Raw genomic sequence first — 20032 nt, forward strand, 5'->3', positions numbered from 1 at the left:
ATAGATTAAAATAGTATAAGCATAAATAAGCATACAATTAAAAAATATTTTCCACAAATATGAAGGTAAAAGATTAATATACATAATATTTAAGGAGCTTATAGAAATAATTGAAAAAAACAATAAACCTCAATATAATAGGCAAAAACCATAACCAGACAATTCACAAAATAAATTTAAATGCCCACAAAACATGTGAAAATGTCAAACCACAAAAATTTTAAAAATAAATCTGAGTTATTTATAGATTTTGGATACTAGCCCTTTGTCTGATATGTCATTTGCAAATATCTTTTCCCATCCCATTGGTTGCCTTTTAGTTTTGGTGATTGTTTCCTTTGCAGTGCAGAAGCTTTTTGTGATGCATAGGGGCACTTGTACCCCAATGTTGATAGCAGTACTCTCAACAATAGCCAAATTATGGAAAGAGCCTAAATGTCCATCAAATGATGAATAAATAAAGAAATTGTGGTTTATATACACAATGGAGTACTACATGGCAATGAGAAAGAATGAAATATGGCCCTTTGTAGCAACATGGATGGAACTGGAGAGTGTTATGCTAAGTAAAATAAGTCAGACAGAGAAAGACAGATACCATATGTTTTCACTCTTATGTGGATCCTGAGAAACTTAACAGAAGACCATGGGGGAAGGGAAGAGAAAAAAAAAAAGTTAGAGAGGGAGGGAGCCAAACCATAAGAGACTCTTAAAAACTGAGAATAAACTGAGGGTTGATGGGGGGTGGGAGGAACTAGAGGGTGGGTGATGGGCATTGAGGAGGGCACCTGTTGGGATGAGCACCGGGTGTTGTATGGAAACCAATGTGACAATAAATTTCATATAAATTAAAAAAAAGATACATATAAATTAAAAAAAAGAAATCTGATTTAAAACATGCTTTCTTTCAATCTATCATCTTTATGTTATTGGCAGAACTGATATATATTGATATATATCAAGATCCTTAGAAAATCTTATAAAAATTTTACTACTTATAGTAATCTTATAGTAATCTACTACTTATTCTACTTATACTAATCTCTTATAAGGAAACAGAAATTTAAAAATACATAAACACACACAATATTGATGTTTTTGATATCAAGAGTGGCATAGTTCAATTAATTATAGCTCATATATCTATGTGATTTAATATTAAACATTTATCAGACTTTGAGGAATTTTAGTGACATATAAATTAAAACATTGAGTTTAAAAGGCACAGCTCAAAATATTGGAAATATTTCTTAAGGTATACACATATATAAAATTTCTAGTGTATATGTAGAACTCTCAGGAAATTCACCAAAATATTAACAATGGTTAGTCTCTGTCTACTGGATATATTTTTAAAGTGTCTATTTTTTCTAAAATGAGCATAGATATACATTATAATTAGAAATAAATAAGCATTGCTATAAAATAAGATAGAGAATTTTATAACGTAATTCAAAAACATTGTCATTGAAAATATGAAAAGCAAACAAAAAAGGTAACCTGCCTTTATTGGTAGATTTCATTTAAGTAGAAGCCTCATTTCCTGTTTTAGATAAACTAGTGGTGACTGTACTTTGTTTTAATATGCAAGTAGCACCATTCTTCCTAACAAAGTTCACATTTGTTGATCTTTATAAAAATGCGAAACATATTTACAGATTTGAAGCTGAAAGTTTTAGCTCTTGCTACTGAGCAATTCCTATCAACCTCTTTTACTTGAATGTATAAATGGCATATTACTATTTTAAAAATATACATAAACATGTATTTTAGGTACATAGGTAGAGGCCCATGTATTTGAAAATGATTCTTATTCAAATAAAGAAAACCATTTAGAACCTTTCTGTATGATTAAAATTCAGTCACATAAATACTTCCTGGATTCCAATAAGTTTTCCTGCCTTTCTCTTCCTTCCAAAGTCACTAACAGAAGTTCCAAAAGTATATACTTCTCCTCCCTATTTTCTAATTAGCCTACTTGGTTTAATTGGCAAAAGTGACATTTGCATAACCAATAGCTCTCTTTCAAAGACTGTGATGGGAGTGATTTTCAAAGGTCTAAAAAAGGTTCTGTGGGCCTTCAGTAGGGCCATGTGACCATTCAAATAGAAGCCATCCAGCCGTAAACAGCCTATGTGTCAGACGGGGAGCTTCCTTAACACATGTATATGTTCCATCCCTTTTCTACTGGCACAAGTCAGAGGTGCTGTTCCAAGTGTGAAACATGGGCATGAGCAGCAATTTACAGAGTGTGCATTGCTTTTTTGTGTGTCTGTTGGTGGGACATTGGAAAATGGGGCTGGCACAGTTCATCCCTCACAAATGCTTAATGCCATCCCTGGGGACAGAAATATCATAAGCCCAGAAAAACATAGCTTTTAGCTGCTTGGTACTGAAAATTTCAGGCAAAATTCCAAAAGCCCTCAAAGCTAATGTCGAATTGACAAAGTGCCAAAAACCTCTCTGGCATTAAACTTCCACTTTTTATTTTCTCTCTTCAGGTGAACAGCTTGTGAAAATAATAATGTGATAATGCCATCCTGTGTTCCAAATATCTCAGAGCACCATCTTGTTAAGCCTCTTGGTGTCCCTTTGAGACTAATGGGAATTGAGCCGACTTATTCATGTTATAGATGAGAAAATCCCACAGAAGGTGCGTCAAGTATCTGGGCCCTGGCCACGCAGACTTATCACATAGGTCCCGGGTCTGAATTTAGTTCTCAAAACAATGCCGAAGTGTTGTAAGAAAGAACCTGAAAAGTTTAACATCAAAAAGGGCTAGAGCAAGTCTTACAGAGGCTACAAGGTGGGTTGGGGTAATATCTGGTGAAAGTGATCAGAACACATCCTAGAAAGAATAACAAGGCATAGTCTAGGCATAGCAATAAGGCACAGTCTAGGCATGGGGCAAATTACAATCAGTAAGAATTGGTGAAGGCCATCAGCAGATCTAAGGTAGAATTAGTATCATCTTAAACCAGCAGGCATGGTGGATTTTTGTCTTTTTTTTTTTTTTTTTGGTACATCTGAGCCCCCATCCCATAATTATAGAATTTACTGTTACAGGGGCGCCTGGGTGGCGCAGTCGGTTAAGCGTCCGACTTCAGCCAGGTCACGATCTCGCGGTCCGTGAGTTCGAGCCCCGCGTCGGGCTCTGGGCTGATGGCTCGGAGCCTGGAGCCTGTTTCCAATTCTGTGTCTCCCTCTCTCTCTGACCCTCCCCCGTTCATGCTCTGTCTCTCTCTGTCCCAAAAATAAATTAAAAAACGTTGAAAAAAATTTAAAAAAAAAAAAAAGAATTTACTGTTACAGAAGTTACAATAAGGAACAGGATTCTACCACCACTTCCCCACTATAAGACAAAAGTAACTTTCTTTCCCTGAATCCTAGCAATCTGATTTTGAACATATGATGTAAATCAGTCAAGGGGATGGCCCTGTTCAGGACTCTGAATCTGGAGGAAGTATCTCAAGGAAGCAAGGAACATTTTAGAGCTCCTTATGACCACTGTATCCAATGTCCCATGAGGCCAGCAGCACTTGAACAATGTTGTCCTGCATGTATGCCTTTGCCTGAGGTTCTGGTCAACCATGTTCCTTTAGTGTCCCCTTTTCTTCTGAGTATGATGCTCTAGACTTTCCTGTCAATTTAGTGAGATAGCTGATAATAAAATAAGTTTTCCTAATAAGTAAATTTTATTATTCTAATAAATTCATTTTTAGCTGCAATTAACTTGGGTCAGGTTCTGTAGTCTGTAACCTGGAAGACTGAAATAGGCAGTGGCCAAGGATGTAGAGAAGCATCATCAAGCAAATCCAGCAGCATATGTCAAGTTTGTAGCAGTGGTTTGGAAGACTTCCTTCCAGGTGGAGGAAGTACAGGTATGGCAGAAAGTACTAAATGATCTGAAATCTGTTCTCTTGTCTTATTTTTATGTGTCCTATAGGACTATGTTTCCCAAGTCTCCCCTGTATGTCATCTGACTGAGTTCAGTAAAAAGAATGTAAGCTGAGTGACGTGTGTCTCATTCAGACCTGTCCCACTAAAAACTTCCACATATGTTGCTCCATTTCTTTTTCCCTTTCTGGTTTGCTGGAATGTAGATGACTTTAGAGTGACCCTGGAAGCCACCTGTTGAAGATGGTGGAACCCCCAACATCCTGTGTTCTCTAAATGACTATATGAAGGATTGCCCCACTGACCTGCTCACCAGTCCAGTATGGATACCTAATCAAGAAATAAACTACTACTGTGTTTGAGCTATTATACTTTTGGAGAGCTATTTGTTGTTGCATAGCCTAAACATACTATGTATGGTAAAAACCCAGTTGGTCAAGAAAAAATTCAAAATCAGAGCAGAACCAAAGGAAAGGCTGTTATTTTATTAATTATCAAATGAGAGGTAGGATAAAAGATGTTGAGTCCTTGAACTGATGGTCTACAGATTTGGAATTTCTCTCAATTAGGAAAAAAACAGATGACAGTTGGGATAGAATCTCTAAAGGTAGATTTGCAGCTACAGCTATACAAGTTGAAAGGATGCAAGCAAAAAGGTTCATTAAAGATTTGATGATCCTGAATTGCAGAATTTATGAGATCAACAAATTTAAAATCTTTGTTTCTTTTTAATACATTGAAGTATCTCCATGCTACAGATAATTAAGAGATAAATTATAACTCTGATTCTTCTTTTTCCCTTTTAACCTAGTTTTCCCTTCCCAAATAGATTCAAATAATGCATTTTACCCTTCCTCCTGGGTGATTTTTTCCCCATCCTCTATCTTAATTCATTTCTTAATTTTCCTCTTTCTTACTCGTTCTCAAATGAAAAGTTTCTCATGGGGATCAGTCATATTTTGGTAATCATATCAGTTCTTAGAATCACACAATGCCTTGAGTATGTACCCAATAAATGTTTGTTGAATGAAGACATTATTCTCATTCTCTATTTTAAGGAGACAACATCGCACTAATGTCCTCTTTCCATGTTCAAGTTGAAAGAGATCTTAGAGATCAATTAGTCCAACTACTAGATAGACACACACACACACACACACACACACGGTCTCAGTCTACATCATCTCTGATGTAGAATATCTAGTCTGTGCATACATATTTCTGATAATGAGAAGCTCACTGCTTTATAAGAAAGCTTACACTACTGAAGGACAGCTCGATAGTTTATAAAGTTGTGTTTATTTAAATATTTTTGAAATTATTTTTTAATGTTTATTTACTTTTGAGAGAGAGAGCCATACAGACTGCAAGTGGGGGAGGGGCAGAAAGAGAGTGAGACACAGAATCCGAAGCAGGCTCCAGGCTCTGAGCTGTCAGCACAGAGCCTGACACGGGCTCAAACTCACGAATGTTAAGATCATGACTTGAGCCAAAGTCCGACACTTAACCAACTGAGCCACTCAGGTGCCCCATAAGTTGTACTTATTTTAAATTTAAAAAATTCTCCTTAAAACTTTCACTGATTGCTTAGCATTGGGGGTCCTTCGAGGCCACATACCCCATAGAAATTCCCTTGCCTGGTAATAAAAAACCTGCTTTTCAGTTCTAACTTTGTAGCTGATCAACTATCTGACCTTTGACAAGCTGTTTCTCCTCTCCTGAATGAAATTTCAACTATGAAATGAGAGGTAGGAAAACAAATAATGTTTAAAATCGTTGATAAAAATAACAGAAACTTATTACACACCACTGGAGACTTATCTCTAGGCTAACTCTAATCATTAGTTAACACTATTTTGATAAGGCTACTTAACCAGAAAACATGTACCAATTTGTATAATTATTTCATCCACAGTTTTTTATCTTCTCAAAGGTATCAGGAAAAAAAACTTCAAAGTCATACTGAAGTCCAGATACAATGCCTTTATTAATATTCCCAGTAATTCAAATAAAACTTAAAATTTGTAAATTTGTATGACTTGCTCTAAGGCACTGAAGTTTGATATTCTTTTCTAATTCAAATTGTTAGGCTGAGTCTATCTTTGAGCAATTATTACAATATATAGATACCATATCATGGATTATCAATAGACCTGCTCTCTATGCCAAAACTATGATCAGCCCGGTATAGTTCCATTAGTTCCAATGCACCCAAAATGAAGACCTAGGTGGAGAAATCTTTCTTTCCTGCCACTGTGGTGCACAGGGGTCAGAGACCAAGCACCAAAACAGCATCCTGGAGAAATATGCTATTGAGATCACTGCAGAATGTTGAATTCAAGATGGGTTTTCCACCAAGATGGGTCTTATTATTGATGTCAGGCACCATGAAACGTAGTGTGTTGAGTGCCGAAGTGCCAATGAGATGATGCCAAAGATACAAGTAAGATGAAAATTAAGAGCACACAACAAATTAGGCAGGATTAAAATGACCTGAATTCATCCTAGGTAACTGGCTGCCCAGGTAGGCGGTTGTGTTTTCTGTACTCTGGTTTGAGCTTACTGGTGGGAGGGAGCCAGATTCATTTAGAGGTGCTGGGATTTAAAAGACTAGTTAAAATGAGAAATGCATGGTATTCAGACTTATTTCTCTTTGGAGGATATTTCTGTTCTTTCAGATACTTGGATAGCTTCCTTAGAAAGTCTCTAAGCTCTCTTCAGTTCTCTGAAACAGTTCAGATTACCCCTACAGTTTCTAGTAATATTTAATATAAATTTCACATCAGTTAGGTCATATCTACTTAGGCCCAACATACACATAAAGTAAGACATAAAGGGTGTCTTACATAAAGTAAGACATAAAGTAAGAATGTGTCTTGTGAGTAAAATTGGGAGAGTGAAGGAACACTTGATGGTAAAATATGATAACTAAAAACAAAAATCATTTGATGGAAATCCCTATGCAGAAGCATCAACTCAGAGTGATTCTCCAGGAAGCTGAAGAACTGCCCTTGGGCACCTGATATCACCCTATCCATAATGCTAGAAATTTACTAAAACCCAGAATCCATTTGGAACCAATTAGGGTCCTGCTTCACTAAAATAATCTCAAGAATCCCTATTTCCTTCTAAGAAACTACCCTTTGGGATTTTCTTACAACACATTCCACTTTCAGTCTCTCCCCTACTGAAACTGGTCCTGTTGGGACTCTAGCTAGAAGAGGTGCTTCTGATTGGAAGCTGTGATGGAAACTGAGGCAACAGAAATGAGTCTGTGACTACCTGAAATGTAAGAATAATTTCCAAAACCAACTTAACTTTCTTAGTTCCAAAAATAGGTTGAAAATAGCTGTAAGAACCACACCTGCCAATCAGCTCTCCCTATATTCAGCCACCCTGAAGAGCATCCTAACTAGGGTGGTTTTCAACTAAGTAAATATGCCCTTAAATCCTTTCTAATCAAAGGTTATCAAGCCTTTGCAATGGTGGGTGGACCATGAAAAAGAGATCCATGAGCATATTTTTGCATTGGCAAGAAAACAAAAATGTCACTCAACTAAATTTAAGATTGTTCACACACATCTGCTACCACCAGAATGTTATAAACAAGAAAAAGAAGAAGAAGAAGAAGAAGAAGAAGAAGAAGAAAGAAAGAAAGAAAGAAAGAAAGAAAGAAAGAAAGAAAGAAAGAAAGAAAGAAAGAAATGTGAATGGTTCACAGTCTAAATAGCTCTAAATATATTTCTATTGTTCAGATGACTTATGCTATTTCAACAATGATTGAAAGGCTATCAAAGCAGAAGCCAAAACATGTTTGTGGTGTATCATACAGCAACAACTTTTGGTTAAATAAATACACAGACAACCATATCTCAACTACAAAATGGATAATACTAGATAGCTGTTATTATAAATACATCACTAAAATGTGTGCAAAATGAAATATAAAATGCTACACTTCTGACAATATCATAATTGAATGACATCCTTGAGAGACAAATACTGAGACAAATATTGCAGAGAATAAATTTCTGAATCAGGTACATTTCCCCCCCATTTGAGGATATAAAACAGATGTGTTTTGTGATATGAGCCTCAAATCCTCTAAATTAGAATGTTGCAGTATAATCAACCAGAATGATCTGTCCAAAGTCCACTACCAGCAGAAAATGAATGCAGTTTATCATAAAGAAATAAAGTTTTAAAATCACAGAGGTGCACTCAACAGTATTTTGATAGTATGAAAGGCACTCCTTATTCATCTGTAAAAATCAAAGCAGGATTATAAAATTTGGGGAAATGAAGCTAAAAGAACTGGAATCATAAATCTACGTTTCATTCCCTTCAAAAAGTGGTTTCTTTTAACTATTGACACTAATTAAAGAAATCATCAGTGGGTCTATTAAGCCAAGCAGGCAAAAAAGTATAACAAGATCTCCTTAATTTAAAATTAAGTCACATCCTCCAAAATCTTACACTGTCAAAATGTAAATGCAATTTATCCAAAAATCAAATGCCAAATTACTAATGAGTTAAGAAGCAACAACAACTTCACTTGGAAATTATCTATAACAAAAGAATTAGTTATATTTGAAGTAGGGTTTTAGCTAAGTAAATTACATTTACTACTGGTTTTTACATGAGAAGAACTATTGAGGGAAATAAATTCCATATTACAATAATATAAAAAGATAGTTTTAGTAGACTTTAAAATAAATGGTTCATTATAAATAAATGTTCCAAACCTCGCTTAACTGACCTGAGAAAAGATAATTATTTGTTATATTACTTTTTTATGACACTATGTTCTCTTAGACAAATTTGAATAGTTCATCAAAATATCTATTGGGATCATTCTTGGTAGCAGTTTGAAGTATCTTTTCTTCATTGGTTATGTGATATCATATCATAGAACTAACACCTTTGACAGTTTTAAGGAGGGTATTCAAAGATGTTTTTGAATAAACCATTTTTTACATTTCTGGTTTGAACAGTTAAATTAGACTATTTGAAACTAATAAAATATTTCCAATGATGCCTAAAAGTATGTCTTTAGTGCCCTATCTTTAGTCATTTTATAAAAGCATCTGTCCTTTCCACCTACTATAGGCTTTTACTGTATATATTTTATCCTGTAAATTTAAATTTTTCATAAGTTATTAAATGTCCCCTATGTGTCCCAATATTAGAATACCTAAACATTTGCTCTTTTTGGTAACAGAAATATGAGCTGCAATTTAAAAAATTAGAACTGCCCTTCTAAACACAAATCAGAAACTACTTTTCAAAAAGAGCCTTGTTTTTACAAATGGCAACAAACTGCAAAGTTGGAATTATTTAAATGTGTATAAAGAAATGCTATTTCCAAAGCAATTGTTTTCTCCAACTGCAATGCAATTAATTTACGGTAAATTAAAACAAAAACTTAGATTCTCAAAATTCAAAGCACCATTCACATACCAACTGTTGTGATGAGAAAGTAACTTTTTCAAATTAATATATTAACACTTCCTAATACAATATCTTTAAGTGGTTAATATTGAATTTGAAATGCAATAAAGGTCACCACTTTTTACAGTAGCCTAGCTCAATTAGACTTCAGAGTTTCCTTTCTATGTATGAAAAATATAATACACATAAAATAGATGACATATTTGGGAAACTTACACTGTCAGATTGCTTGCCCTGGTCACAGTCCCACGTTGTCCCACTCTGCCCAGACCTCTCCATGGTGCTGACGAGCTACCCTTGCCCATTTGAGAGGGAAGAGTTATTTATTCGAACTGGTTTTGAAAGAAATCCATAAAAAGTCGCCTGTGTTAGCAAGTAAAGTTATCTGAAGAATTTCTGTAACACATACTACAAAGGAGATGCTTTGCCCTTCAGTTATCAATCACGATGCTCAGACAGCTCAAAGAAGATTTTGGAGCAGAAATCTTCAAGTATTGACAAAAAAGAGAGAGAGCTCTTTGGGAGATGAAGTTTGCTGATTTTCTTCAGTGTTCTTCAAATTGAAAACACACACACACACACACACACACACACACAGAATACAAGGCTACCCAGAGAACAGAGGATTCCGAAAAGTTCTTGATCTTAATGCAGAAAACAAGCTCCCATTAGTCCAAAGCATCCAATTCACTTCATCCTATCATTGCATCTACTTTTTGATAAAAAATAGTAAAACGAAATAAAGCTCAGAATTCGACAAGGCACTGCACACACTATGTAAATAGATATGCCTCACTGTAGCCTTAGCTTCTGTCTGCTGAAGATTATCACAGCAGAAATCAGGCTCTTGTGGCTTTCACAGATTATCTCTTTCTGAGGCTGAAACGTATAAAGAGCCACATGACACCCAATGATGTCATCTCTAAAGCAGGTCACAGTTGCTGCTGTATGTAGATGAAGTCCTTCTAGTGAAGTGTTTGGCATAGTGATTTTCTCGAAAATCTACTTGCATTCAATAGCATGGTCTTCTATCAATATCCGTAACCCTATCAAAATACTGGCATAAAGAGAAAATCAATTTATTGCTTACATGTGAAGCAGCATGTCTGTTTAAGTTAAAACCAGCTTCTGCTGCCACTTTAGGAAATGAATAATTGTAATTAACTCATGGCAAATATAGTGAAGAAGGAGCTGTTACAGGAGCTAGACAAACTGTAGAGACACAGAATTTACCCCTAAAACACTTTTCAGAATTTTTAGCAAGTTAAAAAAATTATTCTTCTTAAAATCAATCCATGAAAATGGCAGAATAAAAATTAATTCAACTGTCTTCAACTTCTGACACCATTTTATGCAACTAAACTTTAAAGATGTTTCAAAGACATAAAATCCTTTCACTACCTGAAAGGATCTGAGTACGTTTTCAAATGTTGGCAGGAAACTTTAACTTATTACTTTTAGATATTTTTCAACTCTGAATAAAGTAACAATTAAAATTTTAACTATAACTAACCCGTACATGTAACTGGTGATGGTATATATACATAGTATTTTTAAAAATGTGTAATAATGAGAAATGCCCATTTCCACTTTAGGTGATGTATTTCTTTTCTCTTTCTCAACTATGTAGTCACACATCACACATTTTAGGATTTTCAGTCATAGTTGACATTCCTGTCAGCTAATAGTTAAGTCATTGAATCCCCCCTTTATGCCAACTAAATAATCTTCATAATGTGAAGAGTACTCTGAAACTAATCTAATCAGTTTATTGAATGTATCACCTTTTAATAAAAACCCAAATGGATCAAACAACAGAAACCTTCCTTGAAGAGCACAGTACACTGAGGAAGAGAAAACAGAATTTTCTATACAACTAATGCCACTGGGAAAATTCCATTAAAACAATAGCGATTGTTATGGTATCAGATCAGGAAAAATTTGCTTCAACACCTCCCCAAGTGTATTGAGGCCATGCTATAATCCTCTCCATGATTGAAATAAAAATTGGAAGAAATATTAATCACCTGGATGTTCTGGTCATGTAAGTGTACTAAATAAAATGTTATTTTTTTTTTTGCAATTCCTATAACATAGTGCTTTTTATACTTCAAAAAAATATTACTTGGAGGATTGCCTGGAACATTTTTTTTTTTAATACAGAATCTCAGGACCCTTCTCAGATATTCTGATGCAACATATTTGCTGTGGTTCTGAAATCTATATTTTTTTAAAAGTTCCCAAAGTAATTCTTACTTGGAAAACATTGCAATAATTGATATAGTACAATGTACACAATCTTTAAAAAAAAAAATCACAATAGGCAAAAAAAAATTTGATATTTATCATAATAAAAGGCCAAATTGCTGCTACATGAAGCATCCAATGTTGGGAGGGACCCTTCTTCTCATGTCCTCAGGTTTCCATGAGGAAGCACTTTCCTAAATATTTCTAGCCTCTGACTTCCACACCACAATCCTCTCCATGAAGGTAGAAAGGTAGGCCTGATTGGAGGATTGGGCAAAGGGACTGGGTAGCCCAGGATCATTCTCTCTCCATTTTTCTATGAGATCCAACTCCCTGTGCAAGATCTGTGGGGTGAGTCTGACAGTTTTCAGTGGTTCCCATGATTGGTAAGTTTCCCTACAAAGGTCAGCTCAATGGTGCCATAAGTCAGTTACACCCTCAAATCCAAGTTTGACAGTAAGTAAAGATGAGATTTTGGTATCACTCTTCCTAAATCTCTTGCCTTTCAAAATAAGTTTCCAAATCAAGAAGGGAAAAGGAGTTATTTATTGGCTCCCTAAAACTACATCTTCTGACACTCGTCCTTTTTATTTAAACCCTGCCAGCCAGTTAATGTAACCAGTTTTACATGTGAAGTAACTTAATAATATTTGCATTTGCATAATACAATTCTATGATAAAGGCCTATAAAAAGGAGTGTAAAAATTTCATTGGAAGTTCTCAAAATGCATTGTTCAACTCATATTAATTTTATTATTGAGCCAGTTAGAAACTCCAGCTCTTGGAATTTTTCTTCAATAAGTACTAATTCGAGAACAGTGTTTACGGAGTTTTCCATGGATTAATAGTTCAATAAGATGTGACTCTTATTGGGTTTCATGGTCACAGAAGTTTGGAAAACATGAAAAACAGTACCCTACCCTCCTGCAAATTCAAAATGTGTATTAGCTTACAAAGGCTCTAAGAGGTCCTGAAGTAAATAAATGGGTTTATTTCACCCTTCCTCCAATTAACATCCATCAATATCCTATAAAACTAATATTCCAGGCACCACATCATGGGAAATTCTGCTCTAGAAGATATTTCAGCAGATTTTTATTAATAATAATACCTCAACCTTCTATACAACTAATCAATAAAATGTTATTATCTCCTATAAGTTACCAGTGCATCTGTGAGAAGAGTTGCCAACCATGACTGAGGAATTATGTAAATTCTGCAAGAGCAGGGGTTGTGTGTATTTGGGTGATTGTGTCTCCAGGGCTTGGCAAAGGCCCAGCACACAGGCACTCAGATATTTGTTGAATAAGTGAACAGATGATGTACACCTAATCCAGGGATATGAATAACTACCCCATCCCCAATGATGTCTTACTTACAAAAAGAAAGGAAGTCTGAAAGAGCCTTAGGCCAAAGAGCTTCCAGAATAAAAGGAACACAATAATAGATCTCACTCTAGTTCTATCACATTCAACTTCTCCTTGGATCCTAAAGCATCTTTCATACTCACCCAATGAGTGAAACACTGATTTGTAATACTAAAATTGGATTTTATAACAAAGAGTACACTCTGGGTCTAACAAGGGGATTTGACACTGTATCTCACCAAAGCTGTAGAATATGGACAGGATCTATGTGAGGACAAATGCTGAGACTGGACTTGAGGTAAAGTACAAAGGAAACAAGTTCCTTCTCAACTCTCTTTATCAAAAGTAAAATGCTTAATGCATCTAGGAGGACTTATTATATTGCTATGGATGAGTCAGTTATCAAACAATGAACTGTCATTTTGTATATCATTTGGAACCCAGAAAATGATTGCTATTAGTAGTCCTTTAAAAAAATTGATCCCCAAACTGAAACAACGTGCTTACTTTTAAACCTATTAAGAAAAATGTCCTCAAATCATTATTAAAAGGATAATTTGTGGGACACCTGGGTGGCTCGGTAGGTTAAACGTCCAACTCTTACTTTAGGCTCAGGTCTTGATCTTGCGGTTTATAAGATGAGCTCTGTAACTGTGCTGTAGTGCAAGGCCTGCTTGGGATTCTCTCTCTTCTTATCTCTCTGTCCCTCCCCCACTCGCACTGTCTCTCTCTCTCTCAGAATAAATCAATAAACATTAAAAAAAGGATAATTTGAGAAAAAGAATCTATAACATCAACCAATATTCAAAGATATATAAAGGAGTGTTTTGGCATAAAGATAAATATCTTTATATAAAATTTATTTGGGGCACCTGAGTGGCTCAGTTGGTTAAGCGGCCAACTTCAGCTCAGGTCACATTCTTGCAGTCCATGAGTTCGAGCTCTGTATCGGGCTCTATGCTGACAGCTCAAAACCTGAAGCCTGCTTCAGATTCTGTGTCTCCCTCTCTCTCTCTGCCCCTCTCCCACTCACACTCTGTCTCTCAAAACTGAATAAACATTAAAAAATTTATAAAAATATATTCATTCAAACTGTCACATATGGTCATATATTATATAATGTAATTTCTAAAGCTTTGAGAAAAAAAAATTGTTCTCTAAGACTCTGGTTTGACGAAAAGAGAACCAGATCTACTTTTATGCAAGTACCAAGAAGTCTCTTTTTACATATGACTCCTATATTCACTGAACCAAAATTTTGGGATGAATAGACTTATAATTTGTGCTATTTTGGGGGTCTGAGAGGCTGGGTGGGAGATAGAGTTTGAGTACTGAACATTAAAACTCATGGGCTTAAGTTTATAACAACAGCTGGGCATAATATTGTAACTTGTCCCTGACCTGGAAAATCTAGGTTAGTAAATTATTAAGTAGCACAAGGCTTACATTCTCTATCATTTCGCAGCTTTCAAGACTATACTGGAAGACGTCCCCAGAAATCCTCCTTTAGAGTATGGGTTCCCCCCAAAACAAGTGTGACTTTCTAAGAAGACTTTATCCTTTTAGTCACAAGATTGTTCCTGATATATTTAAAGCCTGGAAGTTATAAATCTCAAAACGGGCAATAAAGCTTGAGGGTAATAAAGCAGTTTGAATGTAGCTGTACAGATCATGTTTGGCAGGCAGAAGCAGGACTGGCCTTTGGTAGCATACTTGGGCAGGTGTGACAGGTCACCTGGCTGCCTGTTGCTAACTCTTCCAGCTACTCTTGCTAAAATCTAGGGCAACCCCAGCAGCCCCAAACATAGGAGGGCTCCATGGACTTCTCTTCAGGACAAATGAAGTAATGGGGTCTTTAGCTGGCCCAGACCACACTAATCTTTGAACCTGCTCAGAACTGTAATTCTTCCTCACCAGGAGTGAAGTAAGGCTGTGTGGCTCAGAACTGTAATTCTTCCTCACCAGGAGTGAAGTAAGGCTGTGTGGCTAGAGTTCCGTGTGTTGCATTGACCTGTCTGAGAAGTGAGGCCAAGTAACCCATTCACCCCAACATCCTGCAGATTCTGTCTCTTTTTTCCCAAATCTGAAGGGAGGAGAGTGACCTAAGCTGGCTTTTATTGTGTACATGGGCGTGGTCTCTCAGGAGAGGCCTAATCACTGAGAAGCAAAACAACTTTCAACCCAGTTTTAACTTTGGACCTTGAATATTAATCTTAAAAGAAGCAACACTAAAACAAATGCTTGATGTATTACTTCTGTAATGTACAGTTCCAATCCTAGAGGAAAAAACATATATATAATTCTCATGGATTCATTTGGTGAATCAGAAGCAGGCGCTGTGCCCCTGAATGGGAATCAAGTTAACATTTCCACTCCTGCCGTTCACAACTTTTGCATTGTTTTGAACACATAGAGTGTTTTCAAGAGCAGAATCAGAATCTACTGACATTTATCAAGAGACTTCTGGGTCCCAGGCTCTGTGCTATGTTTCACATAGGTAATGCCAATTAACCTTCACAGCGATACCAACCCATCTCTAAGGTGAGTGTTATTTCCAGTTTGCAGATGAAGAATCGTTTCTCAAGTGGTACATCTTAGACTCAAAAAAACTATGGCAGAGCTGCTATTTAGTTATGTTCCCTTACTAAGCCAGGGCCTCATTCCATGAGCCACAGAGCCCCCTGTAGGCCACACCATAATAACACAGGAACCAATGGAAGTAAGCAGGCGTGGCCAGGAAGGAAGATCCAGGCAGAATGAACCAAACAGGACTGAAAATGTCTCCAAACAATCCAAAAATATTTCTGGGTTTATCCGAGGGGTATGCTAATGACTTGTGAAAAGGTTATCAAGTCATTTAGAATGTACCATTCTACAGTTTCTTTACATGATATTCTATTAGACAAATTACAGATTTTTCAAAGCTGGGAACTAAAAGAATAAGTAATATGAAATTGGTTAATAAAATACACAAATAATTTTCTACTGTTGTCTTCTATGCAATAACTAATATTTTTATGATAAAAAGTTCTTTTTTTCTCATTTTGATACCCATCAGCTCCACTTCCCAATAACTTGCTGCTCAAAATTGCTATTTCTAAAACAATTTTTTCTGTTACCTCATGATACAGTGTGGGATAAGGAGATTTAATATGCAAATTGCTAACATAACAATATATCTTCCCTCATGTTGCTCTTTAATTTGGCATTGAGCAGCTGAGGCTTGAGGTTTTAAGCAAAGAGCACTGAATGAGGCAATTTATAAAATGAAATGAGGATTATTTTTTCAATTATCTCCTGTTTTTATTTATTTTTGAGAGCGAGAGATAGAGCGAGCACACACACAAGCGGAAGAAGGGCAGAGAGAGAGAAAGAGAATCCCAAGCAAGCTTCATGCTGTCAGTGCAGAGCCAGGCACGAGCTTGATCCCATGAACCGTGAGATCATGACCTGAGCCAAAATCAAGACTCGGAAGCTTAACCAAATGAGCCACCCAGGCGCTCCTCAATTATTTCCTTCAGAGTTTATACCTACTAAATTGTAGAATAGTCTTAGAAATGCATTGATGCACTGATTATTTCTTCCTCTGCTTGACCATGTCTAAATTCAGGCTTATTTTCAAGTGGTACAATATTGTGGACTAGTGAAGCATGACGGCTTCAGCCCAATGAGTAACTCAAGGCAAATTAGTTATCTCTTTAGGTCTCATTTTCATCATCTGTAAAATGGAGATAATAATAGCACCTCCTTCCTATGGTCATTGAAAGGATTAAATGAAATAATCTATGGAAAGCATTAGCAAGGTGCCTGTCAAATAACAAGTGCTCAGCTCTTATTAAGATGATTTTGAGAGCTCATACTGAAATATTACTGTTCTTATATATTTTAGAGCAGAAATATTCTAAGAACTATATTAACCATTATGCTTAGCCAAAACAGAGCAAAAGCATACAAGAGAATCATTCTCAGCTCAGCACAGGGATTCACCCTGATCAGGTTGCTGGCTTCCCATGCAGCACCTGCCTGGGGCAGACAGCTATTGTGGGCAGTAACTGCAGTTATTATAGACATGGGGCAGGCAGAGCAGCTGGAAAGGCCCACAGGTTAGACAAGGGCAGACTGGCCTCCAATTGAGGCTGTGTTGGAGGACAGTAGAGGGTTAGCACTTGGGACAAGACAGGTAGCTGATCAAATTCACAAAGACATACAATGGTCTAGGCAGCAATAGTGAGAGATCAAGCCCAAAGAGGGCTGAGTTCAGCAAGCTGGAGGTATCTGGTAGGAGTCAGGGTCCCAGAAAATCTGCCAGGGAGATATCTCCTTGAGAGCATTTGACTTGGACTGAAGGCTTTTACCCCTAAAATTCCAAATGGACTCACTGGTTATTAGAGGAAGCTCATCTCTTTATGACAGGCTTAGCCGAAGTGGTCCAGAGCTCACTCATCCTTATCCCCTCCATAAACTTGAGGTCTACTCATTAAAGAATAGTAAAACCAAGTCTTCCTATTTGGAACTCCCTGAGAGTATATATGAACCCAGTGGGTCTGGTAAGCTGATCAAGGTGGAGCACAGTCACTTTCCTTTCATGGGGTTATGACCATCAAAAAATGTACGAATGAATCTTCCGAAAGAGGTCCCAGCAAAGTGATGATCGTGGGAAATAAGACCCTAGCTAGACATACCAGTCCAAACAACTAAGCATGAAGTTTTTAAGAATTATGAATTGGAAATTTTATCTGCCTGACAAACTAGACACTTGGAAGTGCCCCAACAACTTATATTTGCATATTTTATTTTGCATATTTAGTGTCATGCCACCACCACTATCAATGCCACAGTTGTTATAATCAATAACCTCTACTGGAACTCTGGGCAGGGTCTGTTTGCTTTCTGAAGCTAATTCCGATAATGTTTTTTGAAAATGTTTTGATTTTCACAAAACATTTAGCCCATCGGGAATGAACCAGACTTCCACACAATGAAGAGAGTTATCCTTGTCCCAGGAGCACAGAGATAAGACACGACGATATGGTGGTGGAGCAGGATGCCACTCCCAATTCATTCTGAGACACTTTACAGGAAACAAAATTGCTGGGGACATTTGAGAGAGGAAATCTGCTCTACTAAGAAACATCAGGGGACCTGGAGGCCAGGGTAAATTAAATAAGGTAGAACTGTTAGCAAAGCTGTGCAAAAGATATTTCACATCACATTTATGTGATGACCCATGAGGGAAGAATGTGCATTTATGTGCAAAGATTCTTAAGGTGCTAGGATGTAAGTGGTGTGGCAGGGTAAATGTAAAACAAAAATAGATTATTTCAGAATTTCAATAAAGTCAAAAGGTTAACCACCCTACAGCAATACTAAAGCCATCAGGTAACACTGGACACAGCAATGGGTGATACTCTCAGGAACTGGGGCTAGCAGAAAGTACAAAGGCAGTAAATGCAAACCTTTTAACTCAGAGGCAGAATGATTTCTGATATTTAGCTTTCATCATTCAGATCAAATCTTCAGTCATTTAATTTCTATTAAATTAATTCTATTGTTGTTGACAGCAAAAGCATCCTAAACACTCAATTTTCATATTATTTTTGACTTGCAAACAATGAGATAAACACACACTTTAAACATTTTCCAGTGTGGCTCATCAGCGCCCTCTCGTGACAGTGACACCAGTTAAGACAATTCATTCCCTCTAAAAATGGCTTTAAAAAGGTACAGATTCACTATTTGCTTTCTACTGTCTGCTAAAAACAGATCTTCTGCCACTGTTTTCTGCACAGCTACAAACTCAAGTTGCTGCTCGCCTTTAGAATCCATAACTAGATAAAACCTTATATTAAAATACATGCAACATAATCATCTGAAAACATGTCAAAGCAACCTTTGCTTGATCCCAATGTGAATACATTATTTTGGCTGCTGGGAAGCCTTTTTACCACTGAATAAACATGATTACAAAGTAGTCAAGAAATATTTTTTTTAGTAATATACTTGTATAGTTACTTCATTTCTCTTCCTAACTTCTTTCTGTGTATTCCAGTGGCTGTCATAATGATCACAAGGGCCATATCCACAAAACTCTGCATTACAGTTGCCTGATCAGTTATTTACTACCACATTTGGGATGTTTTTTTTTTTGGTCTGTCTGTTGTTGTTGTTGCTGTTAAGACTTTCAGCAGATGTTTCCATTCCTAAACCCTGTACCTGGGGTTCTTAAACAGCTGGCCTCTGGGACAATTGTGATCTGCAGGCAGGATCTAGTTACATTTTAAATTCTCTTACTAGTTGCCAACATTAAAAAGTTTGAATTTCTGACATCCCTTGAAAGAAGAAACCACATTTGGCAATGTCTGTCCAGCATCCCCACATGGCAGCACATCCAGGAGTCAAGTGGGGCTACCCCTTTAGGTGAGGCCTGTGCTCTTCAGTAGCCAGTGACAACCTCGTCCACATCAGCCACCTGGCCCCAGTAGGCGTCTGAATTGCAACCCCTGAGTTTGTGACCCCTTTCAATTCTTCCTGTAAAACATCTCTCTATAATCCTTATAACCAAACTAATCTTCTATCATATTAGCACCACAAAACTCTACCAGAAGCACAGACTAAAGGGAACATACTGTTACAAAGAAAAGGAAAAAGATATTCTTGGTAACAGAGGAATGCAAACACACATATGAGTAAGTTTAGGTTGAGGTCAAATGCAACTGATTTCTCTCAGATTTGATGAAGTAGTGCTTATGAATCATGTCTTCATTCTGAGATGACAACACCCTCACCATGGGTTCAAATATAGCAAATAAACAATGTAGATCCTCCTATCAATGAACCACCTGCTCACATCTTGAGATTCCTTTCTTGGAATCAAAGACCTGGTGATCAAATGATTGGCCAGTCAGGCCATAAAAAGGAAACATGGCACTCACAGGTGTGCTGCTGTCTGAGAAGGTGTTCATGCTGACAGAGCTGCTCAGCTTCTCTGAGGACACAGAGGATGGGGACGGGCTCCTCTTCTCCAGAGGGTCCTGCCTCTGCACGTACTCACGCCAGGCTCTCTGAATGCT

The 20032-nt window shown here is 36.8% G+C and overlaps 1 protein-coding gene across 2 annotated transcripts in view; it reads right to left on the bottom strand.

Annotated features, from left to right (window-relative positions):
• The window catches only part of LOC109262053 (schwannomin-interacting protein 1), a 567034-nt gene that overhangs the window by 533827 nt on the left and 13175 nt on the right, over positions 1–20032 (bottom strand). Inside the window, exon 2 of one of the 2 annotated variants that reach the window (XM_019440436.2) lies at positions 19895–20030. In XM_019440436.2, the coding sequence (XP_019295981.2) occupies positions 19895–20030 (136 nt within the window). Of the gene's footprint in view, positions 1–9564; positions 9807–19894; positions 20031–20032 lie in introns of those variants that run through there. The other variant, XM_019440432.2, reaches the window with a different exon arrangement.

Source organism: Panthera pardus, unplaced genomic scaffold (genome assembly GCF_024362965.1).
Source record: "Panthera pardus isolate Hobbes unplaced genomic scaffold, ASM2436296v1 HiC_scaffold_16, whole genome shotgun sequence".
Classification (NCBI taxonomy): Eukaryota; Metazoa; Chordata; class Mammalia; order Carnivora; family Felidae; genus Panthera; species Panthera pardus.